The sequence below is a fragment of the Simochromis diagramma genome, unplaced genomic scaffold, assembly GCF_900408965.1.
Source record: "Simochromis diagramma unplaced genomic scaffold, fSimDia1.1 OVJJ01000131.1, whole genome shotgun sequence".
Classification (NCBI taxonomy): Eukaryota; Metazoa; Chordata; class Actinopteri; order Cichliformes; family Cichlidae; genus Simochromis; species Simochromis diagramma.
The window spans coordinates 3428388-3456066 of record NW_024387200.1 but is presented as its reverse complement, the minus strand read 5'-3'; the positions used below and the strand labels follow the sequence as shown (position 1 = coordinate 3456066).

The window sequence follows — 27679 nt, the reverse complement described above, 5'->3', positions numbered from 1 at the left end:
TCCATTAATAATTGACAATTATCTCCCTATTAAAAACTACAGCACTTTAGCAATGCTTTTTAAGTGGTCACACCTACTATGACACATGCAAAGCTATTAAAGATTTGAGCAGACATAATGGACCAAACAATCACTTAAGCATGAATGATGACGTAGCTACAGAACTGTGGGTAGGTTAGACAATTGAAGGTAATGAGCCAGGCCTATTGCCCATTTCAGTAATATACAGAGCTTGTTGTCAGTAAAGAACATGAAGGGAAAGTAATAATGGTCTTACAGTCACAGCAGGGACCCTTGCAGCTTTCCACCTTGTCTGACAAGATGAATACAGGGTGCGAAAAGACAAGGGAGGAGAGAAGCGAGCAAAGGGGCAATTACAGCAGCCTACTCCAAAGGGACTATGTGTGTGTAGATAAAGAGTGTAGGTAGGAGAAAGAACATGATATGAGCCATTTCCCAGCTAATCCCCTCTCTCCTCCTTCCGTATTGCCATAGAGACAGTTTTCAGTGCAGGAAATGTTCACTCACGTGTCTGTGTGGCATGCTTTCCTCGCACGAGGAATTAGTCAGAGACAGACGGAGCCAAATACACACACCGACACACATGTAGAAGCCATCATCTCCAAATGCCCATCCATACAGACTCCATCACACACATATCTCACTCACTGGTATCGGTCACCTAAGAAGCTGTAAAAGAACTTATAAAGTTGAATGAAAGTTACTAGGGCCTTTTATTTACCCTAGTAAATTTACCCTGTTGCCATGGACAAATGTGAACAGAGCAAAACCTAAGCCAACCATGAATTGTTGTAAGGAAAAATAAAATTTGTGGATTTACAGACTGATTACTTATTTATAAAACTTAAATCTTGATTTAAGACACGACTAATGGAAAACACAAACTGAGTACATTAATACTTAACTGAACACTTTGGGAATTACTCATTTAACAGAAAAAAAAAGCCCAGCAGCAAATCGAATACATTCTTTACAGAGAGTAGCTCCTTTACAAATGAAAAGGCAGCAAAGTTTTAATTCTAGGTTACTTGATTATTTAGGTTTTATGTTTCTGTAAAATACTACAGACACAGCAATCGACCAGCAAGGGACCGGAAAAGGCCAATTTCCAGCAATCTTGGCTTTGGGTATTTCTGATTTTGAGCCGGCCTGCTTCATGCATGTACAACATGTGTCCTGTGGTGCATATAAATTGTCACGCATATTCACATCCACAAAAAAACATGTCTTTAGCATGGAAGCTCCTCACTTGGAGGGAAGACAAACTTCACCAAAGAAAATCATGGAGGGACCATCATAAAAACTTCCTAACAATAAACCTAATCAGACACTTAAATCACCTTCACCCAGCTGAACATGGACATTTTAAGGAGGCTAATGGAGGCAAAGGGGTTAAAGGTAAAGATATCCAAAGATGGAGATGAGTGAAAAGGGAGAAAAGGGTCGATGTCATGTTATCTGGTGAATGTATAAATATACTGGAAAATGATGTAAGTAACTGTAATCTGATGTGTTATATAAATCTGTTGCAGCTGCTTTTGTTTGGTAAGCTCAAACATGCCAGGTAAAGGTGGGTGTATAGATCAGATTTTCATGTAAGTATTTATACCTCTTTCTAGTAGCAGAGCATTTTCAGTTATTTAAGTAAGAGAAGAAACTGTAGTTTGGGGGGACATTATAAAGTATTTTGGATTGAAGAAAAGTCGATTTTGTATATGCTTTGCTACACAAAGTACACAACAAGAAATATGTCAACAACTAGGACTTCAATATGCCATTCAGACATGTCTTGCATATGGTTCTAGCTTTCCATTACTTTCTTAAGACCAATGGCTCTCAATTTCCATGTCATAAAGTTCCTGAGACTATATTTAAAAATGACTTAACCCAACATTCAATAGTCTCAAAACTGTGCATTTGTTCTATAATTTCAGTCATTTGAACCATATAAACAATATTTTACTGACAAAGATTCAGAATACAGTTCTAAGCTATGGTCCTATCACAACTGAAAAAGCAAAAAATGGACTTGAATAAGAAGCTATAAATTACTGAATTGCCTCTGTGGATTTTTTTTTTTTTTAAAACTAGCCAGTCAAAATTACGCCTTACAGCACTTCTCATCACACTTATTTCTGTCCACATAATACACAAGGATAAACATTTGCTGTCCTTACCTTTTATCGTGCTTATAAAACACTTCTGACCAAGGGTACAAAAAGGTCTTCTTACACATAAGGTGGCTGCCAGGAGCTGTGAACCCACAGCAATACCTTTCAAGTACATACTCTCTTTCCTTTGGCATCTCGAGTCTGCAAACAACCACCACCAATGACTGTAGGGTAAGATGATTAGTAGTCTGTATATCCAAGGAGTCACACAGTGTTCACAACAGACAATAACTTTAAGAAGATGCAGTCCCTTTGTTCGCACACAGGATAGATGCATCATATGACCTTGAGTCCTTAACTAACAACTCTTTACGGTATATAGAGCTTCAACACTAATATATATACATATATGTATAGTATTGAGGTGGCACACAAACACAAATACAAATGCTGTTTACCGTGACCGCTGCCTGTAACAGGATTGCAATTTTATGAGCTCCTCGTGTGAAACACTGAACAACTACAACTGCTTTGTAGACCATGTAAATAAACATCAAACAGCTTGTTGACCTCGGATAATCAGAAGGGCAGAACAGATCTGTTCAAAGCCCCATGCTCATTCTAGATTTAAAAAAAAAAAGAAAGAACAAAAAACAAATTCTGTCTAACAGCCGCCAGATGCTCTGCGCCATATGGAATATGTGTGAGGGTTTTGCAGAATCAAGCACGGGCAAACACCACAACAAGACAACGGGGGTCATAATAGTCACTCAAGAAGGAGCCTACAACAGATATCAGTCCTAAGATGGTACTCAGATGCTGCATGCTCTGCATCTATTGCAGAGCCCAATCAACAGCAACCTTGCCTTGTATGTTTTAGTTTGCAGTCTGCCAGTTGCAACTAGTTGCAAAGAACCAAATCTGTAACGCATCAGTTCGATTATCCCTGACCAATCAGGCAGCCTTAGTGAAGCGACCCATTAATTCAAGGTTTCTGATGATAACCAGGCCACAGAATCATTATGCAGACCATTAATGATGCATCTTACCTGTAAACAGTGTTAAAAAAAACTCTTTCACATCACAGCCTTAATACAGTTTTAGATTTTCTGATGGCGGCTTTGCTCTGCTGCCCCTCTGACAAAGCAAAGAGTTGAAAATAGAAAATGTCCTATTCACCTCCCACTAAAGTGTTCCTGATATAAACGCTGCAAGGCTTCTAAAAATACTCCTCGAATAAAAAGCAGTGGCTTCATTGTTATTCTCTACTTCTATCACTCTGAAGCACTCAAAACTTCCCAATTGTTGCAGGTACTTTTCCAAAGCCTTATTATAGTGCAAAGATAGAATATGGACTTCAGCTCAGACGCGACTGTGTTAACTGTGAAGGCAGCTTATCAAATGGACACTGAATCCACAATCCTCAAGAAGGATGTGTAAGTGTTTGTGTCATAATCATCTGGAGGGGAAGCCTTCCTCGCTAACTTTAATAGGACCTGTGTGTTCAGTGGATAGACAAGGGAAACATGAAAGGGCAGGGATGGTGATTTCTGGTTGTCTATAGGATATGTACAACTTGTAAGCTGCTGCACATGAGCGTGGGTGTTGTGGACCGCTGACGGACCCAGATTACACTGAATGGTTTTGTTCCTAATACTTATGAATGTATGAGCAAACGTTAGTGCAGTGAAGCCTTAAATAGGCATCTGAAAGCTGCTTATTCAAAGCAACTGTCATATGTCTTTCAAGGTTTATTAAGGAGTTCTGACACAAATGTGCAGCTTTAAGATTGCTGCCTGTGCTGACTGTGCTGGTTTTGTAAAACCAAATTTATCCTCCTCTTGACTAAATATTTCAAGAGCACTGTAGCAATGTTGTTTGTCTAATAGTTTCATAAAACGAAAGCGACATCACATAAAAGAGATGTTCCTTTGTCCACAGAAAACGAAAAGGTACAAAATGTTGAGGTTTTTAACAGGGTACTGCTCAAGTGCTCTAAGTGCAGAAATAATTTGGATCTAGCCGTCATGTGTGAGTTTTGATAATCCTTTTCTATGAAAGAATCAGAATATGCATAAACTCCAGATTTACAGAAGTCCTGAGTTTAAGGCTTAGCACTGTAAAAAGTGCAGAGACCTCAGTGCCTGGATAAGACTTAAAAGCACAAGGTTGTCAGATTGGATAATGGCACTGGGGTGATGTTAAAGGCCACAGAAGGGTCTAATTCATAAAATGGTAAAAAAAAAAAAAAAGTTATTCATGAGTTGGATTTTAAAAAAAAAGAAAGAAAGAAATAATCTCAAAATACCCTAATGTCTTTTTGTAGAGGAAATACTAACTTCATGAATTTCCCTCCTTTGCGAGAATTGTATGAAAATGTTTCACAGGCAAATAAAAATACAGTTAAATATTGTTTTAATGTTTCATTAAATTGTAATCATTGAAGGAAATGGTTAAGTAACCACTGCACTGCGTCAGCTTCAATTTAATTTTATTTATATGGTGCCAAATCACAACAACAGTTGCCTCAAGGTGCTTTATATTGTAAAGTAAGGACCCTACAATAATACAAAGGAAACAGAGAAAACCATAATCATCATATGACCACTTATGATCAAGCGCTTTGGTGACAGTGGCAAGGAGAAACTCCCTTTTAACAGGAAGAAATCTCCAGCAGAACCAAGGTCAGATTGATAATAACAAATATGAAATGCAGAATGTATAAACAACATAGTGAAAAAGGTAATTAAAGAAAAAACACTAAATGCATCATGATAATCTCATAGCAACCTAGACCTATTGCAGCATAACTAAGGGAGGATTCAGGGTCACCTGATCCAACCCCAACTATATGCTTTATCAGAAAGGAACGTTTTAAGCCTAATCTTAAAACTAGAGATAGTGTCTGTCTCCTGAATCCAAACTAGAAGCTGGTTCCACAGAAGATGGGCCTGAAAACCGAAGGCTCTGCATCCCATTCTACTTTTAAATACTCTAGGAACGAGAAGTCTGTCCCATAAAGGGGTGATATGGTACTACAACGTCATTAACACAAGATGAGGCCTGATTATTTAAGACCTTGTATGTAAGGAGCAGGATTTTAAATTTAATTCTGGATTTAACAGGGAGCTAATGAAGAGAAGCATTACAGGAGAAATATGCTATCTCTTTCTAATCCCTGTCAGTACTCTTGCTGCAGCATTTTGGATCAATCGAAAACTTTTCAGGTACAGGTAGAACATCCTGATAATAACGAATTACAGTAGTCCAGCCTAGAAGTAATACTAGTTTCTAGTTTCACTCTCAGACACAATGTTTCTAATTTCGGAGATATTGCGCAAATGGAAGAAAGCAGTCCTACATATTGATGATGCGCACTGAAGGACATATCCTAGTTAAAAATGACTTCAAGATTCCTCATGGTGTTGCCAGGGTAATGCAACTGCTGCACCATGGAAACAAGGTCAATCACCCCACAGTGAATACAGTTTAAAAGGCGTATCCTTTAACAGCGTGTTAAAATGCACTGCCTTTAATTAAGCACTTGCACTTTTTAGTTAACACATGCGTATAGCTCAACACACCCACAATGTTCAACCCAACCTCCAACTGCATAGCCAACAAAGTAGCATTACGCAGCAGTACGAAGTATTCTATTAGCAACCACAGCTGAAAGGTCTGCTGCTGACAAGTTATACCAGTGTTTCTTGAACAAGCGTTTTCAATAAGAGCCAAAGGAAAATGAATAGTAATCAAATATGTTTTCTGTTAACTGTGGTTTCATTAAATTAAGTGTAACATATACATTTGTTACACAGACAGTCAGAAAAAACAAATAAATGAACAGATAACCGATAGAGTAAACACACACAGATTCACTGTCATTAGTGTATGTGACATTACCATTTCCAGTTTACTGACAGGATGGTTAATCAAGAATAAAACCGCAGCCTTAAAGGTCAAATGACCTGTCATTTCTGACAAAGGAGGGAGGATCTTGACATTTCAGCTTCTTTTGCGGTGTGTCGGTAAAAGGTTGGAGCATTAATGTTGCTGAAGGATTAATAATGTTACAGAACGTGTCACAAATTCAACGTTTGTTTGGCAGGTGTTTACATCTACAGGTTAACCATAGCTGCTATTGCACATTATTCATATGTTGGACAAGACAAGACAACTGCTCCCATAAACACTACAAACTTCCTCTATCTGTACAAGTTCAATAAATAAACCATAATCTGACTATAAATTTGTTGTTGTTTATTTAAACTTTTAGATCTGAATAATTCAAACACCAATATATATATGCTGGAAAATCTTCCCCCCCCCCCCCCCATTTATTCATCCATTTTCTTAACATCCACTTATCCAATTCATGGATGGAATCTATTCCAGCCATCAGGAGCAACATCAGGGGCAAAACCAACATTCACGGTCACATTCACACCTACAGCCCCACACAGAAAGAACCCAGCACTTCATTGCAACAGGACTAGCAATTGGAGCACAGAGATGATGTGACTTGTACCAGTCAGTCACATCAATAATAACCACTGACAGGGGATGCAAATAACATTGATCATCTCATTAAAATGTATTGTTTTAATGTGAAACTGTAGAAAAGGTTTCGATGATGTTGTTGACTGGTATATATTTACACTTTGCACTTGTCATTTCGAGTCATAACTCTGGCAGCTAAAGGAAAACCACCTACAGAAGAGAAGGAATTCTACAGATTCCATATTCAGGTTTTACCACGTTATTGATGATCCATCACCTACAGCCACAACCCAAAATCTGAGTTATCACTGAAATGTCTCAATTTCCCAAAAGGTATTGCAGTTTAAAAAAAAAAAAAAAGACCATCTAACTCGGTCGGTCTAAAAGATGATAAACATTTCAATGATTTTCAACTCACCAACATGCACATTATATGGTAAGTAAGGCATGAATAATTTCCATGTTAGTGTTTTCAGCCCCCATTTCAACAATATTTAGCTCTTTGTTTTTCTAGGAATTCTGTCATATTTGCTCACACAGTTGCATGTTTCAAGCCCACAAATGGACATTGACAACACTGAAGTGGTGAAGACTGGCGTGCACATTCAGTTGAAAAACAAATACACCAGCATTTACTTTATTGAAAGCTACCTTTCCAACATTTACAGTGGTATGATCAAATGTGGCCAGTTTCCATAAATGGACCAAACATCTTTTCCACAACAACTGTTGAAAAGGTAGCCAAAGAATGACCTTTCTGCATCATCTACCAACTTTGCAACTTATCACAGTAATGGCATTATGTTTACACATGGTGTAGGCAAAATCCAGTGAAAAGTGCTTTATGCATATGCTTTGGTGCTCGCAGTCCAGTTATCACTGCAGACACAATCCATGCCATGCAAGCATGATGCTGCCAGAGACTTACTGGGCATTGGTTGAGTCCATACTGTACTCCTCCTGATACCTGGACGCAGCACACACGGACACAGATAGGTACAGGTTAGGAGAGAGTGGGGTCAAGAAAGCAGGAAAGGGAAGGAAAGGATGAAAAGCAAGAAAAGGATGCCACTGCAATGTAGTTTCATTACTTGCATCTTAGTTATAATGGAGCCAATTTCAAACTTCAGAGAGAATTTTAAATCAGTTGTGCAGCAAGAAAGGCCAAAGTGGAATGTGACAATATGTTAGTGAAATTCCTAAAGGAATTCTACCTAAGGCATATAAAATAAACAGGTTAACCACATACTATGTGTGAGTGGCTGTTTCTTACTGCAAGACTTTTCCACCAGGTTTCATTAAGTCACCATTAAACTTCACATGCAAGTAAATATAAACATTTACAGTGGATACTGGTTATATCTGAGGTTAACGTGACATAAAAAAGCATTAAGTTGACCATAAGAACAGATGGAACACTTAATGCAAACCACAGGGAGTCAGTGTACACATCCTCAGGGTCAGTCTCAAAGTTGCCATATTGAGATGACCGTTAAAAGAAGGGAAGTATGTAACACTGAGGGAGGTGACAAACAGAGACATACCCAGATAATTTCACTCACTAACAAATGAACAGATCTGAGGCGCAAAGGGTCACAGGTTAAATGTACAATTTGATTTGAAGCAGAAGAAGTAGTCTTACGTCGATTATTTTCTTACATTCTTCTTACTGAGGCTGAAAGTTGTAGTATTTTATATAATATAGTGTGCATTTTTGTCTGACAACAAATCAAAACGTATGAGTTTTTAAATGGGATTTTTCTTTTATACTGTAATACATAACGTCACAGATTCAAAAATGGAAACAACATGAACACAGTAATTACACAGGTACAAATTTCATGGAAAAAAAAAATCTTGTCTGGGGTCTTGTCTGAGTCAAAAGGCCATTCATGGGGTAGACTTTTATTACACAGATTTTTCTCATTTTAATACCAGTGATTCTTCTTTTGTACACTGCTTTCATTTGGTATATATTCAGAGTATCACTTTGGGATTAGGACATTACTTTCCTTTGTTTTAAAGTGAGAAAATATACCTTAGCTTTGTGTGAGAGAAAAATAAATGTGATATTCTGTCTTCGCACTTATGAACTTGAGGTAAAAGTAAATATAGAAGAAATCACAGCACAGCCCTTTCCTTTAACTCTTGTAAACGGTATGTATACATACTATATGTATACTATATTCAGTCAGGTAACACCACATGTTCAGCTGCCCCCACTCCACCCTTAAGTATTCACTATGACCTATGAAAATATCCCAATAACCCCCAAAAATTCAAAAAAAAATTGAATTTACTGTTAATCTAGTAAGTAAGATGCTTCAGTGTCTGGAGTATATTTAAAAATATTCCATATCAATTTTGGGGAAAAGTGAATGGACAAAGGGTGGGTTGAATTGTCTTTGAAATCTCTACATGAACAAGGTCTTTATATCAGTCAAACCTATAAAAAAAGAGGTGGTGGAGGAATATGTGTTGAAAATAAAGACTGCAGAGCTGAGAGGTTTGCGTTGAGAAAATTGTCAAAACTCTAAATGGACTAATGGACTGTCCATTCCACTCAGGAAATAGAGAGGTCACAAAGGAGGACTTTGCCATTTCAGTAATTAATCAAGCACGTTTTACCATCTCAACAATGGCTCTCACTTCCAACATGCCAGTGAAAATGGGTTTCATTCTAAATTCCAAAGATCAGTGTCCATGTACACTCATTTATCTGCAACTTTCTTCTAATGGCTCAATATCCTGAAACTAGGGCTGCACGATTAATCGTTAGAAAATCGCGATCTCAATTCATACTTATGTGCGATCTCATTTCCAAATGACAACGATTTAAAAAAAAAAAAAAAAAAAATCCGGGACGTAATCTGCATGAAAACAAGCGCTCACTCTTCCTGCTCAACAAATGACAAGGGCGGAGCCTTATACCACGTGATACAGAAGCTGGCTGCTAAAATTGGCAGGGAAAAAACAACGGAGAGCACGTCAGGGATGACGAGAAAGTGACAGGAGAAAATCCGTCCCCGTCAACCACCCAAACATCAATAACGGGAACCTTATACAGCGCTTCCCTATACCCGTCGAACTCCCGCAGGCACAAAGAAATTACGGAGGCTATTACTTATCACCTGACCAAAGATATGGCTCCCATCAAAACTGTGCAAAACGAGGGATTTAGGAAAATGATCAACACCCTAGACAAACGCTACACAGTGCCGTCCTGCAACTATTTTTCTATTGTTGCACTACCTGCTCTATACACGCAGTGTCGAGCAACGGTGGAGACGGAATTACAAGCAGTACAACATTTTGCGGCAACGACATAATGTGAGACATTTGTTGTTTTTATGTTTATTTATTGTTTTTTATGTTCAGTCTCACCTGTTACGAAGTTGATGTGCAGTTAATAAGTGCAATAAATATTTATACTGGAAAAGAAAATCGTGAGAGAATCGTGATCTCAATTCTAAGCAAAAAAATCGTGATTCTCATTTTACGCAAAATCGTGCAGCCCTACCTGAAACCAAGCAATTCTTTCTTCAAGTAATCTAGAATGATGTTAAAAACATTTCTACAACCTTAAATGATTAATAACATCACATTTTCCACTTCTGAAAGACAGATTCAATTCAGTAAATTCACTTTGAGAATTTAGCACACACAGAACTTTAAGATAAAAGAAAATGTGGACTGCTGGACATTTTTGGGAAATTTCTGAACCATACGAAACACACTGAACCAGGTTTGCAATGCAACACTTTACTAATTTTCTAACAGTTCTATTAGTATATTATCATTGCTTATTACTACATTTCAGCAGTTTGAGATGTTAATTCAGAGTTAAACCGATGAGCAAATGATTAGTCGGCTTATATAAGAGATAATGTACATAAAAACAGGACCATCACTGCTCTGCTGTGATCCCGCTAGTGATTTGGTGGATATTTCACAGCACTTTACTGGTCAATAAAGATGCTATCTGGCTACTAAGAGCTTAAACAATTTAGAGGCTAAAATGAATGGAGACTAGCTTACAACAGATACACTGGATGCAGAGTCTAATCTGTCCCGTTTTCAATTATAATTCAGACGTTATTAGATTATGTCATTAACGTCATGCCTTAGTATACTTAAGATCAAATAATTATAGTAAAGAACAACTTGATTCTCACCTCTTTGGAGCAGATCTGGAGCGAAGGTGTGAGTGGAGGTACTGAGTTATGTGCAGCATGACCAGCACTTTCAACGTATGTTTTCCAGTAACATTCAGCTGTGAGAGCTACAGAGATAATGTGGGAGGGCCTCATGCACTTATACTTTATGACTGCAGAAATTACAAAGGCAAATGGGAAGTGTAGTTTTCAGTCTGGTAGCTTGCCATACTGTTCTCCACACATCCCAGAAGCAACTCAAGAGACTCACACTGCAGCATCTCCATTTCATACAGTAATCCTAGACTGCAGTTTAGATGGTAAAGATACTAAATGGTCAAAATGCCCTTAGTCGCACCTTCCCCAAGTCAACTCCCATTACCTTTACCTAATGTTATTCCCCTGCTCACTCATCACATTTTCTGTCTGTATTCACAGAAAAAGCTAACAGCAAAAGTATCATTCTGGTATATAATATATACTATTCTTCCACTTTAAATCTTGAAAACTGGAGTAACAAAATGAATGAAGGGAGGTTATATGCTTCGCAACAGTGTCAAATATTACTTAGCATAAGTTACTACTTAGAGCAGGTACAGTAAAGAATTATTACCTATAATATCTCTGCTGATGCAATAATAAACATCACAAAGACAAACCTTATCACATATTACATATATACTGTGGAATTTGTCCCATATCTTTGGGATTATCGGGTCTAATCGAACAGCAGTTTTGTGGCCGTATTGAGTTTTCTACTTAATCCTACTATAAAAGCTACTTTCGGCTACTCCCCTGCCAGACGGGGTCAGCACAGCAGCTAGCTCTGCATTTTTGATTTGTCCTGGTTGTCCTCCCTGACAAAACACCAATGGTGATTTGTTTGTTCGACTGTAACTGAACCAGCGACCTTCTACTTGCCCAGCATTTTTGCACAAATTTAATGATTTAAAGTCAACTTTGATGCTTTAATACTGAAGAGGTAATATTAAGTGTACAAGGATACAAGTACACAAGTAGTTTGCTAACTTGGCTAAAAAAGCAGAAGCACTCTGGACTGACAGACGTGAGCTTCGTGGAAGGCTCTGCGTTGCTGAAATGTCAAATGGGATAAAGCCTACGCTGCACATCAGTCACTCTGCCTTTTATCAAGTTCTTACGCAGCTGACCTAAAAAATTCAAATCATCCTTTGCAATATCCTGGTCCATTCTTAGTGAGAATATACAGTGCATAATAGTGCCTCAGCAAGGCAGACCAAATGCTCGATTTGCAAACACATTTTTCACTGCGAGGACAAAGTGGTGGAGAAGATGGACGAAGCCAAAATAAATCTGCATGTGTTTATCAGTTCTGACCACATCCTGCGTTTAAAAGATGATCCTTCTCTCTCTGTTACTGAAAATCCTCCAAGACTTAATTAGTCTCTCACTGCCTGCAATATTAAGATGTCAATAACGGCCAGAGAATCGATATAAACAAACATAGAGGTGTTGTAAATTATGCCAAAATAGATGAATTCCCTATAGACCGTGCTATACGATGGACCAGATTATTGATTCTTTTACTCTCTCCACATCCTTTCATTCCTGAGCCAGCTGGACAGAAATCCCCCGCTGGACAGAAATCCCCGCTGACCACATTTCACAACCCAGAAAGCTCTCAGAAGACATCACCCTGCAAGTGACTTGGATAAATTAATACACTTTATTTTTTATCTCTGCAAAAATCTGGTCATGTAATGATTGGATGAAAATGAAGGCCAAGTTTTATTAATTTATGCCCTCAATTAAGATATAAGCCCTTGTCAACAAAACTCGCTACCTTGTAAACAAAGGAGATGGACCGCGCTCAGGGCAACTGGCCAATTAATGCATTAGGTTTTACAGCCAACCCGTTTGTAGATAGTGTACTAGACAACCCTTTAAACAGTCTTGGATGGCAATAAAGCAATAGTCAATATTGTTCAGTGTCTCTAAACCTATTCTTACAGTGTTCAGCTGCCAACAGACTTACTGGCTTTTGTTGGGTTTTAATTGCTCTTACGGATCTGAACTGTCACTTTGACTATATCCACCTACAGGACACCAGTAACTTCAAAAGCTTCATCTCCTCCCTCAGTGTCAAAAATCACACATCATAATTTTGGCTAATTATTCACTGTCTTTGCCAGTATCATCATCATCACCACAAGTACTGATGTGTCATCTTTGAATAATGTTTTCATTAGTGTATATTTCTCCTATTTTTTTTGGTAGCACTGATGACTGAGCTCACCTATTTGCATATATAGGACTTTAAACCTCTGTCTTCATTGTCTTGATCACAGCTGTAATTGCAATTTTTAGTAGACATGTTTTGTTATCTGCTTCACTGTCATGTTCACCACACTGAACATCCGTTTGAACATAACGGTTAGGATTTGACAGCTAATAATGCTTGACCAAAAAAAACACTCTGAAAAGAGGAAGACTGAAGACAAAAATCAATATGAATCACTGGGTTTGTCCCTGTGATGTTGTGAGAGCTTTACTTTGCAAAGTTCTTGAGAAACCAGTATGGACTATATGAATAATTGGAACTGAACTGAATCAATAGATGGCTCCCATTTAGTGATAGCTCAAGCCTCAACTCTGATTTATGTCCACCTGAATTCTCAGGGCTTTAGACATCTCTGCCAACTCTGTAACAAACATTGACATCCTTCCAGATCTGTCATCCAAAATCCAGTAGCTAAAGTTGAGGCGTTTGCCTCGGGGAGGCAGCTTTGCAGAGGTGTGTGTATTCTGCCCATGGTTTTAGCTGAGAAAGTGAAGGGTGGATTCTGTGGTAAAAACTGAATGTTTCTAATCTATCCTTGATATTTAATTAAAGGGGGTTTTTTTGTTTTGTTTTTATTAAAGTTTCTAATAAACAATGTAGCCAATTATTTTAGGATTATGATTTTTTGATCCAAATGTGCTGCATTTGACATTCTTCCTGTAATCACGTTGTTTAGCTATTTCCCATGCCACTCTGTTGCTTTTGTAGCCTCAATATGGATATTAAAATCACAACCAACAGCAAATGTTCCATCATTCAGAACAGATTAAATCCCAGCAGATCTGATCACACATGCAGATAAATATCAGTATTTCACATAAAAAGTGACAAGAAAAATATGTGCTATAAATATTGAGAGACAGGGCACACTGCACCACCAGCATACTGGCTGTGCAGTAGTTTCTGAAGCACAGCCAAATAAGCACACTCTGTTTTCAGTCAACCCAACCTCATAACCTGCAGATAACAGTGCAAATATTAGCTTGAACAGCAGCATTTCTGCAGCTCTCGAGTTCTTTTGTCTCTGAAAGAAAAAAAAAAATGCATCCCTCAGTTGTTACAGGAACCACATCTAATTTGTCTATCAAATTGTAGCAGAGTAAAAGCAGATTTTATGGACTGGTGCCCGCACATTGTGAAATAACATGTAGTATTTTTATATAGGGAGGGGGTATGTGAGGAGATCTCCTGTGGTTTGCATTTTTATTTCATCTATCAATCTAATATATATGCATTAATAATATTAAAAAAAACTTAGCTCATGCAACCTGCAAAAGACTACTTCTACCCCACGCAAACTCTCAGATTCATAAAATTGTAATGGGAATGCAGCATCCACTGAATTATGTAATCCCATACACTGCAGTCATTAAATGAATCCCATTGATGCCTGGAGCAAAATGACTCACGACAGAAATGTTTGCGATCATTCAGCCATCTGTCGTGAAAGTGACTCAAAGAGTCGTACTGGTTGCCTTAATGTTTAATCCCAATGGGAAAATATAGCCTGTAGGACCCGATGCGTAACTACCGTAGTTCCCACACTACGCTGTAAATTTGTGGGAAATGTCAGTTTACAGGCGGACAGCTTTAATGGTAATGAAATATTGATTACGACTACTGTTAATTACCAGCCAAGTTATTAGGAAGACTTGATGTGCCGGTCGCTTGCAACACCGTATTACCGTGAGGATGCTGCGTGTGTGCAAGCGAGCTGCATTTAGAAACATGCGCCTTTGGTGCGGATCTGCGGCAGCTACCTTTGGTCGACATCGCTCCCCAAAGAGCCGATGGTCCGGAGAGGGTTGGAGGGATTGACCCAGGTGGGCTCTGGTGTTTTCTGCACATCGGTCTTGACGTCTGGGTCGATCTCCGAGGGAGAGGGCGTCAGCTTTGCGCCTGCCATGCTTCCCGAGTGTTACCTCCAGCAGAGAACGGCCAATATGTTTTTTTCCTCCTGGTGTCAAAATGGGCTCAGTTAGCGACCGACACCGCCGGAAAACCGCATCCCGGTCTCACTGGTGGTGCACGAAGGAGGACGAAGACTGTCTCTCTCCCTGTCGCATCACGGGGTCCTCAGACACACTGAGGGAAGCATGAACTTGTCTCCTGTTAATCGAATCTACCTCCATCCCTGATGGAGATAAGAGGTCCCCGTGCGCGTCTGTGAGATCCTCACGTCGTCACGGTGTAGCGTCAAGAGCTCGACCAACCCAACGGGCTTCCCAGCATGTTACATAACCAAGATGCTCAAATTTAATGACCGCCGATTACTTTTGATCAGGCCAACGTGCCCTTCATTCTTCTTCAGTCCTGTCCCGCAGTAAATCGTCCAGTCAGCTAAAACGAGCTGGAGATTTAGATGCGCCTACACCTTATTGAAACCGTTTTAATGATTAAAAACAGTGCTGAAAATAAATCAAGCTGTCCTCATCTCAACTTCACTGGAAGCTCTAGAAGTGCTATCCTTTCAGTAGCTGCAGGCAGGAGTAACGAAAAACCACATACAAATGAGCAGGTGGATAGGCAAACACTTCAGGCATGATCGTGCTGGTTTGCATGGGAACACGGGACACCTGGAGTTGACATGATATTAGTGTGAGAGTGTGCAGGTGATGAAAAAGAAACCACCAGAGTTTAAAGTTGTAAATGACAAAATAATAGGAATTGATTTTACAAAGTCATTTTTTAAAGAAAAATATTAATTAAAAAGTGTTTTTAAGAAGCCTGAACTGTTAGAATAAAACTCAACATGTAAACATGAATTTAACACCGAATTATATGTCCTTTGGGTTTTTGTCAAGTCTTGTAACGGAAGGAGGGCTCTAGTCTCGGTTAGTCAGAGATAAAGGACCCATAATGTACATATTAACTCATTCAAAGGGAAACCAACGTTGCAGCCACTGATCATTTTGTATGTAAACTGCTTAACACATACTGAACCAGGGGTTAAAGATGTGAAGGTATTCTGCAATAGTTTACCTCTTTTGATTTATCTGCTCAATAACTTTATCCTGAATTTCCATACCACACCATACGAATTTTACTTGTAAAACACTTCTTAAACAACCACAGCTGATACAAAGCGATGTATACAAAAACTAACTTCATTGGTAGTCACCTCAAAAGTGGCCTTTAGACTAAAACAGGACAGGTAAAAACAGATAAGTAGCCTTGCAAATATATTTAAACTCTGTACAATATGGATGTTGTCATCAAAAACCCAAGTCTGATTGCCAGATTTTTCACATTTTATTTATAATTCAAATTTATGTCATCTAATAAAAACTGTCTTGCTCACTGAAAAGATTCTTTAGGCATTAATCTAGAATAGTTACTCAAAATCAGTTACATTCCTCATCTTCTGTTCATGATTACAAGCTCACAGACCTATTGTTGGTTATGTGTTTACAGTGTGGTTTATTCCTAATTTAGCCAAAGCAGCCATACATGCTGAACTCCCATTGGTAATGCATTTACAAAACACATTACACACTCCATTTGTGATGCAGATGCTGATCTCAGTTCAACCTGCAGGAAACATTTTAAATTATCTGCTTAAAGTACCCTGGGGATTAGAGAGGCTGGCTTGTGGATGACTGAACGGTTACGTCTTCAGTTTTAGTGGGAACAAGTACAAAGAGATCTAAGTGTGAACTACCTTAACAATCCCATCTGTAACTATAGTATACAGTCAGTTTGGATTTAAGTACAAATGAAACCAACCTTTTACAACAGCCCTTTTTCCGAAGGTAGGATTGATCGCTGGATTAGTTTATGTTCTTTTTCATATTGCACTGTTCTAAAACCATGCTGATTAAACTCTATTTTGAAGGCTGCAGTTTACGGTAGTCTTATACTTTATTGCATTTTACCAAGCTTTAGTGGGAAACAGGGTCAATAAAATTCGAGGAACATTTGTTGATATTACCCAGTACCTTTTAACAGGCTCATGTTCTTTAAAAATCAATGTGTGCATACTCGTAAAATCATAGACAATAATGCTGTCTCCATGTACTAAAGTCATTTATCTCTGTATAAATATTTGTCAAGCAGCGCGGTGCTGCATTTCAAACTGTAAACTGATAAATGAATCATGTTGTATCATGTGACACATACTCTCGCCAAGACTGTGTTTGTGATCCAAAGTGCTGGAAAGGTAATAGCTGACCATAAGGAAACAGTCCGAAGCATAAAATGACAGTTAATGGAAAGAGAAAAGCAACAATGTATGTGGCATAAAACCAGACAGTGGATTGTAAATGAGTTCACGAGTAGCAGGAAGAAATGTACAGATTTGAGCACAGAGACACTTAGTGGTGAAATAGAGGATTGCAGACAGTGTAGCTGATCCCACAGCAGCAGCAGCAGCGAGCGAGCGAGCGAGAGAGAGAGAGAGAGAGAGAAAACAGATATCAGGCAGCGCTTTCATGTATTTTACAGTATACTAACCACGCAGATGGCAGTATAGTCCTGGGTTTTATCTCATGTGAGGCTGCAGTAACGAACATCTTTGAACGAGCTGTTCAACCCTTGCAGTTACTTCAGGTATGTCCCAGGTGCTGGTGAAGCCCAGACCCAACTCAGGGTTAAAAACGAGATTTAATGAAGCACAAAAGAAGTCCAGAAAAGCAAATCTAAAATATACAAATGCAAGAGTAAGCTAAGAACTTAATGCAGCGTGATTAGTCGAACGAGTGCCATTGTTCACACTGGATATTTGCATTAATTACATTAGTGGGTAGCACAATGCAGGGATATAACAAACATGTTAAGAGAGGAGTGAAGCCTGCTGGTTGGCTATAGCTGGCACAGCCTTCCACTTAGAAATGCTTGGCAGAAGAACTAAACACAATTATGCAAGATGAGTAACTTCCAGCTGCGAAGATGAAAGGAAAAAGACATTTTTTTAAAAAAGAAACAGGGTTTTGGGGGCAGAGCTGATGTATGCAACATCATGCTGCACCAAAGTGCTACTGCTGCCACTGTTGAGCTGTATAGCTGGATGCACAACAGCAGCTAATTTATTTGTTTAGAAATAGACACTCATATAGTGGGATTTTTTTTTTATTTTTTTATTTTTTTTAAAAGCAGTCACCTGACAGCAACATTTATTTGCACTTAATGTTTTGAAAGTGGTGAAAGCTTGTTAGACTGAACCAAAGCTGCTGGTGGGCCTAATAAGTCTCCCTTTAAATCTCCGTGATCACTGGGGTCGCCTCAGGATCGTGCTTCGTGCTGCAGATGAGAGTTGAGAGCTGTGATAATGCTTCCTCTGTCAAAACATATTAACGCAGTGAACTAGCACTGCTGTGGGTGAGCTGTCTCCCTGTGCTCAGTATAGCCAAAGAGGAGGAAGTCTAGCCAATTCCACTGGCAGGCTTACACACAAGAGTGTACACATGCATCTGAGCACTGCAAACTGCTTGCTAACTGCAAACTTGCCAGAGGCTGTTTGGTGCAGAAAAGGTTCAACAACCATTTATCAGTCATAACCTTATGTTCTCTTCCAAAAATGAAGATGACTGTGGAACTTTACTTGAGTAGAATGAGTATGCCAGAGCGCTTGATTCATCCATAATAATAATAATAATAATTAGAAGAAACACGCCATCAACTCTTCAAAATGTCAGTTGAGCTGTTAAGTTATTTATGAACAGAGAAAACTCGCTAAAGTAATAAGAAACACTACTTCAGTTTGTGCAACATGTATTTACACCACAACCATCTCGGTAAACTCCTGAATATTTTTCCCCCCGATACAAATACGTTTGAAACCTTTTCTGGCACTTTCGTTAAGCCACATTAATGGCAAACAAATCGACAGTTTCATGAATAAAACAGCTGCTCCCAGCATGACGCTGTACCAAAAATGAGTGGCACGGTTCTCTTCATTTGCCTTACATTAAAGCATCCACTATATACTCCAGTTAGTTTACCTAGATACTCGTTTACTAAATGAACAGCTGAATCATGTAATAATTCAAAAACATACCTGCAATTTTCATTTCACTTACAATAAAATTACTGTTCAGTCTATATAGTACTGATCACTCAGTGTAAACAACCTGAAGGAACATACAAGCATAAAGAACTTTAATGATGCATTTAAATTAACACACACAGTTTGAAAAAGAAAATCTGTTAAAACAAGAAAGTGCACCACTTTATCTTATTTAGCCTTTAAGACCATCACACATCAATTACAGATTTCAGAAGCTTATACCACAGAACTTATATGTCAACGGTTTACTAACACAGCACATGTCTGCTCATGAGCAAGCAATGCTGCTACATTAACACTCGTGTACAAGACAGGAAAGTGAATCCAGGACAGACTGAATATAAAGGAACAGAGAAAATTGCTATAATGCTATGATGTGAGGTGCTGTAGACAGTAGATGAAAAAGTCATCAGGTGATTGGCAGGCAGATGAATTACTTGAAAGGGCTGCCACTGGGCTCGTTCCTAAAATACTGCTGCACATTCATGATCAGTGAACCACAGCAGCTTTATTGATTATAAAACATTTACCTGATTGCCTTTAGGCAGGAGAACCAGATAATCACAGCAGCACACATGAAATCACCCTACAACACAGCTATACAACAACAACTTAAGATAGATTTATAAGTGATAATTAGTGTTAAAGCTTATTATACTCAAGGCAAAAAGCAGTTGCTGTAACATTTAACAAACGCTTTCAAATTCAAAGCCAGTTTTAGTATTTAGGTTTTGCAGTTTTGCTAGACCCTTTGAACTAGTGGGTAGAAATGTGGTTGGTCATTGCTAAATAATCCACTATGTGGAGCTGTACTTGCATCCTCAATACCGGAGCTCCCTGGTCTATGTTTACAAGCTCAACCAAGTACTTCCATCATTGCTTCTGCTTATTAAAGTCTGACAAGCCAAGTCCACTGATGCTAATTAAGTTGGCAAGACAAAGCACGAGAGCTAAATGGCAAATGCACCAGAGATTTCAAGGCTCAAAGATGCAGTGGCCCAGAAGAGAAACAAATTCTGAGGGGGTAAATGAAATCTTAATTCTTCTCAAGCACCACCTTCAATAATTCTCCCTTTGCAGTCTTTCTCTAATTGCACGTCCCACTTGAGCTATCCCTCTGAGACTATGCACTCAGACACTGTGATGTTCCAAATGATTTCATATAAAGACTAATAAAACCTTTTATGAGAGCTGCATGCTCATTCCTTTCTGCTTAAGCAGGTCGTGTCATTTTCACTAATACCTCCACTGCGCTGATGGGAAATAAATCTAGCTAGAAATCGTCGAAACAGAGCTCCCTACAAATTGGGCTTTTTAGCAATGCAACGCTTCGACAGACTCATTTCCACCATTTCCGCTCACTGGCTGAACAAATCCTTAGAGAAACTTGTCTCAAAATAGACAGAAATTGGACAACATGCTTGGGTCCTGCACTTCATTGTGACAATAACAACAACTCTTAAACTCACAGCATGTCAAGAAAAACACAGCCACTCCGCAGCTAATCAGAACAAGTCTGCCGTCCTTAAGTGCCGCCTACCCACTCTGCGCTGATGGCGATGACTAATGCCACCTATGGTCTTAATTTCAAGCTCTGTTTGCGAAGCGGAAATGCACATGTCACCAGTAACAACACACACACACACACACACATTTTGAAGCACATCAGACTTTTAAGTCAGATGACGTCTGGAAGTCATCAGGTCGAAATTGGCGATGCAAAATGTCTCATGGTATTCAAGTTGCCGTTTCTCCTTTATCATTACATACTAATAATTTGGACAGCATGGAAACTAGGGACACAAACAGGCGATAGCTTAATTACAATGCTTGCCACAGCAAATGAAACGACAGCTGTCATTTGTTGCTATCAACAAAAATTTGGAAAATGCTGCTATATGTAACTGCTTATTAGCTACATATAATCATATAATCAAATGAAAAACTAGTGGAGGAAATGAGACTTCATATACAGTGTTTTGACATACATACAGCAGTTTGAGTCAGGTCACTGTAGTCATAAACACTTTGTGGTGGCAGAAACCAGTGAGTACCCCTGGAAATGTTCAAGAAGGAAACTGTTATAGAACACTATTACTGAAATGCTGAGATTTAAGACAGAAAACCAATAAACAGACCAGACTAAAGGAATTGTAAACACACTTGAGACAAAGTAGGTGATGTATATACATGATTCAACTACAGAGTTACATGTCAGTAGAGTTACAGAATATATTTAGTGAATAAATGAGTCACATGGTGATATTCTGTGATATTACATTTAATGTATACTAATTTATACTAATTTTATTTATACTATTATACTATGAAGTAACTTCTTTTTTATCACTATGGTTACAACGTGATGACCGAATATCCAAGGATCCTAAAAAGTCCAGACTTTGTTCCCTCATTCTTCAATTATTCAAGCTACAGTCAGTGTATAGAGGCTCCTGCAGTGAATAATTAGACTTGTTTATCATCACCCACATATTGTACAGCTGCATTTTATGTCCTTGCCTGTAGCTATAGGTACTACATAAGTTTTTTATGCAAAGACCAATCAACAAATCTTGGTATATGTCGTGGAGAGGAATGCAAAGTACAAAAATGTATTTTGTTTAATATACACATGTAAACAAATAAAAGCTCTTAGGGTCCTGTTGATCTTGTATACTAGGCTTTCCAGGATCCATGTTTGAGGCATTGAGTCATAGGCTTTCTTGTATTTAATCAGGCAGTGCACAGGTTGGTGAGCTTGATCTTGCAGTCTTGGGCAACTGCTCTGTCTACAAATAGCTGGTGTTTTCCCGCTCTGGTACACCGCTAATTCCTTTCTGTGCCCAGCTAATGTATTGAGCCATGTGCCTGTTCTTCTTAGCCGCTATGATGCCTGACAGGAACTTCCATGTGATAGTAAGGCAGGTTATAGCGGCCAGTAGTTGAATGGGTCCCTTCTGGGAGTCTACTAGACACTAAGCATTGCTGTCCTTCTTCCATATCCGCAACCATTATTGCTCCTTGTCCAGCATTGGCGGGGCTGTTCTCATATTATTCCCCTTCCACTGAGAGTACACTTCTCTTACCTCTCTAGTAAACCTCTTCAACCAGCTGGTGAAAGCTGTGAGTCTTTGTCTGGCAGTCTTCAGGTAACGGGCAGCTTGGTGTTTCTTTATCGCACTTTTCTGCAGCTCCGATAGTTGGCTAACATCCCTCCGTGCTATCTTGATCTTGGCCTCTAGTCTCTTTCTCCATGGACGGCACTGTTCATCTTATCTACTGGCTGTTCATCTTATAGCCAAGCATCTCAGAAATCACAGGCGCTGTGGTGTAGATCAGCTGGTTGGTTTCATTGATGGTCACAGTAAGGATTGTCTGCAATGCTGCATTCACATCTTCTAGTAGACCTACAGATGGTACTTCACTTAGGGTTTGCTTGTAAAAGTTGTGACTAGATGTGTGTTTTTCAGGGTATAGCTAGATCAAGTCAAATATAACCATATATCACTTTCTGTTTGGCTTCTTTAAAAAATAAGTCATAATTATTTGCAAACATTAAGCATAAAGCATTAGCCGTTTTATTTGAAAGGAAAAGTCAACATCAGTAACTTTGCATCAAATGTAAATGTACGACCAAAACTTCTCTGTGTGTGCTTGTTACATAAGATAATAAGTGACAAATGTATAAAGACATCAGTATAAGGACAAGTTTTTCCATTTCTGCCCCCTATATATATATATGATGAAATGAATTTTCTGCATGCATTTAAATGGCATTCAAGTTGTTCACTAACAAAAGGCATCATTGTGTGCACGTTGCACCTGGTATTATCTGATTATATCTAGCTGGACCAATCCATCCTCATCTTTACAGTTTCACTCATCACTTTCCCTCTGGTCCTTTGTCTTTCTTCTTTCCTCCCTCCCGTTTACTCGTTCCAACACGTTCCCTTCCTTTGAGTTTTTGTGCTCCTTCTGCTCATCATATTCCCCTTTCGCTTTGTTCTGTATCTTATCCTCCTCCTAAACTCGGTCCGATTGAAATCATTCAGGCATCAAATCCCAATAGCCACTTCTGCCACAGAATCAGTGCAAACAAACAGCTGCTGCCAGTATCAGTGCACAATTATTGTCTCAGGATGTGTAATTCTGCATGGAGTTTGGTTTTGCAGTATTTATATGGTCAAAACAAAACCATGTTGAGTCAAAGTGTGTCCAACTCCACTTCACAAAACATGACATTTTTGATTGACCAGAAACATACAGCCTGGTGTCTTGGAAAAATCTAACAACTGAGGTTTATGAAATAATTCAGAATTATAAATGGCAATATGAATGAATGAGTCTAATCTGAGACCAGCTGTTCCTTGACAGCAGATCACAAGTCAGTATTAGATCACCACTGCAAGTGGCTCTATTTGACTCACAAGGATGTGTCGAGTTGATAAGGTGACCGATTAACACTCACCCTGTCAGCTTCACGCCCAGGGGACCCTGCCTTGATAAGAGGCCAGAAGAAAAAAAAACACAAAAACACAAAAAAGACCACAGAGATAAGACAGATTCAACTAATTTTCTTCTTGCTGCTCTGTTTTTAACTCTATTGGCATTTGTACATGAATTTGGTGGGCTGTTTCCATTTCTGACTTTGATTGAGGTTAGCTGGCTGACAGACTGAGGAATAAACCCACATACACACACTCAGATATATAATCAGACATTGACAGGTCCATACACCACCGTGCCCACACTCAGGGCACATACACGAACACCTGTTTAGTGCATGCACACACACACATACACACACACACAAATTGCTCGACTTCAGTGTGAATGCTGCTCTTCAGCGCCCACACAACCAAGTCGTCATTATGGCCCTCTGAAACCCAACCCTGGAGATAATGACAGCCCAGGAGGGAGATTACCCCCCTCCTCCCCACACAGGCATCTACACTGTACGCCCACATCCACACTACAGACACAGAGATGAGTGGAAATAAAGGGAAACACTTACATAGACAGCACAGAAGGGCTTAATACTGTTGCACCGTCGCACATTGAATAATTTGCATTTGCGTACAGACAGAAAAACACCAAAGAATACATTCACAGTGACACTCGGGCACTTCTCCACAATAAATGAGTTCACATCCAGGCACAAAAAAAGTACGGTTTTAGTATCTGGCTTTTGTCTCCCCCCAGTCCTTTGCAAATCTAAAACACGACTACAACAAAGCAGGTTCCAGTAAACATGAGCAAGTTGAGCAATCTCATCTAAATTATGCCAGTTAAAGTGAGTAGCAATAACTCTACATGCATGAGAGAACACCGTCTAACCAAAAAGCCATTTTTGTGGATTAAAACTCTTAGAATGTTTTGCAAGATACTAATCACTGTAGAAGATAACACAAAAACGAAACAGATTACTAATATGTTTTGTTTTTGGCGATAAGGCCATAAGCAGTGAATGGCCTTATCGCCATTATTTTATTAATATTTCATTCACTTTGCAACAAACTGCCCCCTCCCCTTTTATGTGCTTCTGATAACCCGGTGCCTTGGTGGACTCCCTTAGTGATGTATCTATATTTGGTGCGTTCTCTCTGCAACCCACTGCCTTTAACTCTAAAAGCACATCATGACAAATGAAAGAAAAACAGATACAGAAGGTCATCAGGGCAGCAAGGTGCTGATTCCTCCCTTTGGGAGGTAATTTGTTTTCAGGCTTCAGACTTCACAAAGGTTCAGCACAGGAAATAGTCAACATCTCAACCCATGAGCATGCAGAAGATCATCAAGCTAGAAAAAGCATGTCCCCAAGGCCCAGTGACATCATCTGTTTGAATTTCCACTCCAGAGATCAGAAAATAGGGATTACTCTGCACTCGCATAAGACAGTATCAATAGCAGTGTACTTTTTGGAGCTTTTCCTACTGATTTCCTGTGTATATGTACATGTGTATCTATGTATTTTACAGCTGTTGTTTGGATTTGGTTATCCTCTGTTTTTCCTGGCAGGATTTGTGAATTACGTGGCTCTGTGGAAACACCAAGAATGTGCATGCATATGTACACACACACTAAGGCATACATGTGCTGGTAGCTAAGCAACAAGCTCTAATTACCTTCTGCAATTCAATAATGTTCAGCAAAACATTCATTTGCAGGGGAACAGTCTTAAGATACATGACACAGAACCCATACGGGACAAAAGATAAGAGATATGTTACCTAATGACTATATTGCCATGTATATTTTCCATGTATTTCCATTGTTAAACATACAGCGAGATATATTATACACAAGTTGTGCATTATCTCACTTTCACTCAAACGACTTGTTTGTCAACATTAAATGGCTAATGCAGTAAAAGGGAAACCTCTGCGCACTCTGGGAAAGCACACAGGAACAATAAACATGTGTGCGTGTAGTGGGGGGTGGGTTGTGGGGGTGGGGTGGGGATTGTGTATTTTTCTGCTGCTCTAAATGTTATCCTTAGACACATGCCTTGCATTTCTCTCTAAAAACATAGTGATGGCGTTTAACTGATAGGATCCCCATTGACACTAGGCAGATGAACAAAGAAATAAAATGATAGGTAGTGGTATACCAAAGCATTTGCAAGTTATCTATTCCAATTCATTAATTAAGACTTGGTCTGGCTCATTGTGAGCAAACATCAGTTATTGAAATCTTATAAACCTCAGAAATCAAACAGTACTGACAAAAAACACATTGTAACCTTACTTCATTTAAATAGCAGCACAGACTCTCTAGTGACAAACTGTCCAAGTCTTTGGACCTTAGGGCAAGATACACATCTATCTTTTTACTTTGAACCAGAGCATAATGTAAGTGAAGAGGAAAATATAATGGGCATTACTCAAAATGAAGTGTTAATCAAAATCAGTATCTGCGCAGCAACTGCCCCTCTACATTGATAGGGAGAGCTTTGTTTTCTGTCAACAGTTGTTATGCTGTGATTACACCAAGCAAAGCAAAGTTTCTTTGTGGCCAGATTTCAGACAGAGTTTATGCAGCAAAGCAAACTGATATACAAATCAAGGGAAATCAGCATCTTGCAGGAATTACAATATTTTAACTTTGGAAGAAAAATTGCTTCTCAGTATGTCCCTTAGAGCTGGGATTATCCTGATGCTGACAATGAGAAATTGAGAACTAATTTATTGACTGTGTTTGTGGGCTGCTGGAGCTGTCTGATTCAACTGCACTTCTAGACAAGGATAGGGAGAAAAGGAGTGGGCTTTGAGAGAAGTGAGTGAAATTATAGGACTTAATGGTAAGTTCTGAAAAAATGTTTCTGATTTAAGCTATCAGTTGTACTCCTCCTCCTCCTCTGCCTTTTGTTGGATGTTAGGGGTGCACATTTTTATTATGTGAATACACCATGAGAGGTCATGTTCACCCACGTAAACACTGTCCATAATTGCCGGCTAGATGTGATTGCCACCTTCAGCTCCATCTGATTTGTCCAGGCAACTGCAGTATGAACTGGCAGAATGTCAGATACCTCCAGATACCACTAGGGTCATGCCATTTAGTGTGTTTTCAGATACAGCATCTGCTGTAGCCTAGCAAAAAAAGCTTCTTAAGTCCCCTGTCATTCCTGTTTCTTTAAGCAATTTTCACTCATTGTCTGAGAGTGTTTGGACACCTTGTGAGATAACATTGTAGGCAAAGCGTCTGGTTTTAGTCTTTGCTTATAACCACCAGTATTCATAAGTCTTTTTCTCGAACTCAAATGGATCAAATGCAACAGAACAAAATACTGAGAACACAACCACACGTCTTTTGGAAGCTTCAATGGTTCTGCTCCTTTTTCCTGTTGTTTTTAACAGGAAAGCTGTGAAAACTAGAAAACTAATATCACTTCCCTTCTCAACTAGGAAATAGAACAAAGCAGTGTGTGTGTGTGTGTGTGGGGGGGGGGGCGTCTCCATACTTCTCCATAGTGTAGAACGGGGAACTGGATTAGGAACTGGATTCACCTACAGCAGGAACACAGCTTCAACATCACTGAGCCGCAGTGCATTCAGGATAAAACGTTATGGAAGCCTTCATATAAAGTCTCACAAGTTGAAATAGTGGAGGTTGATTTTAACACACAAATCTCTGACAAATCAAAAGTAAGTCCACCATACAAAGCTTTGGCTGCCAGTTTCCTCTTTGCAAGCCAGTATACAATGGACTGCTGATCCTTTAGTGAGATGCCTTCATTTCAGCACCATGGAGAGCTCCACAGCACTCAGCCATGCCTGAGGCTAATTTTTCCCCTCTTGGGTAGCAAACAGCATCTGTTGGTCTGCCTCTCCAACCGCAGCGATAACTGTACTCCCAAACACTACAGCACTCTGGTGACTGTAGCGCCAGTCAAGGGTAAATAAATAAATAAATAAATATATATATATATATACTTAATCCAGCTATACCCTGAAAAACACAAATCTCGTTACAGCTGTTACAAGTAGAATTTTCAGCTAATTCTATTTTATGTGATTTTCTTATTTCAGTAGAATTCTGGCCAAAGTAGTATCAGTTTGCTCAATTT

The 27679-nt window shown here is 39.1% G+C and overlaps 1 protein-coding gene across 26 annotated transcripts in view; it reads right to left on the bottom strand.

Annotated features, from left to right (window-relative positions):
• Positions 1–27679, bottom strand: part of kcnt1b (potassium sodium-activated channel subfamily T member 1b) — a 75995-nt gene that overhangs the window by 42441 nt on the left and 5875 nt on the right. For 23 of the 26 annotated variants that reach the window (XR_005698646.1, XR_005698647.1, XM_040050425.1 and 20 more), the window contains one exon: positions 7561–7599. The exons of 1 other annotated variant lie outside the window; for it this stretch is intronic. Coding sequence is in view for 23 of the 25 variants with exons in the window: in XM_040050425.1 (XP_039906359.1) it covers positions 7561–7599 (39 nt within the window). In the remaining 2 variants the exon portion in view is untranslated. Of the gene's footprint in view, positions 1–7560; positions 7600–14866; positions 25491–27679 lie in introns of those variants that run through there. 2 more of the 26 variants (XM_040050432.1, XM_040050433.1) reach the window with 2 other exon arrangements.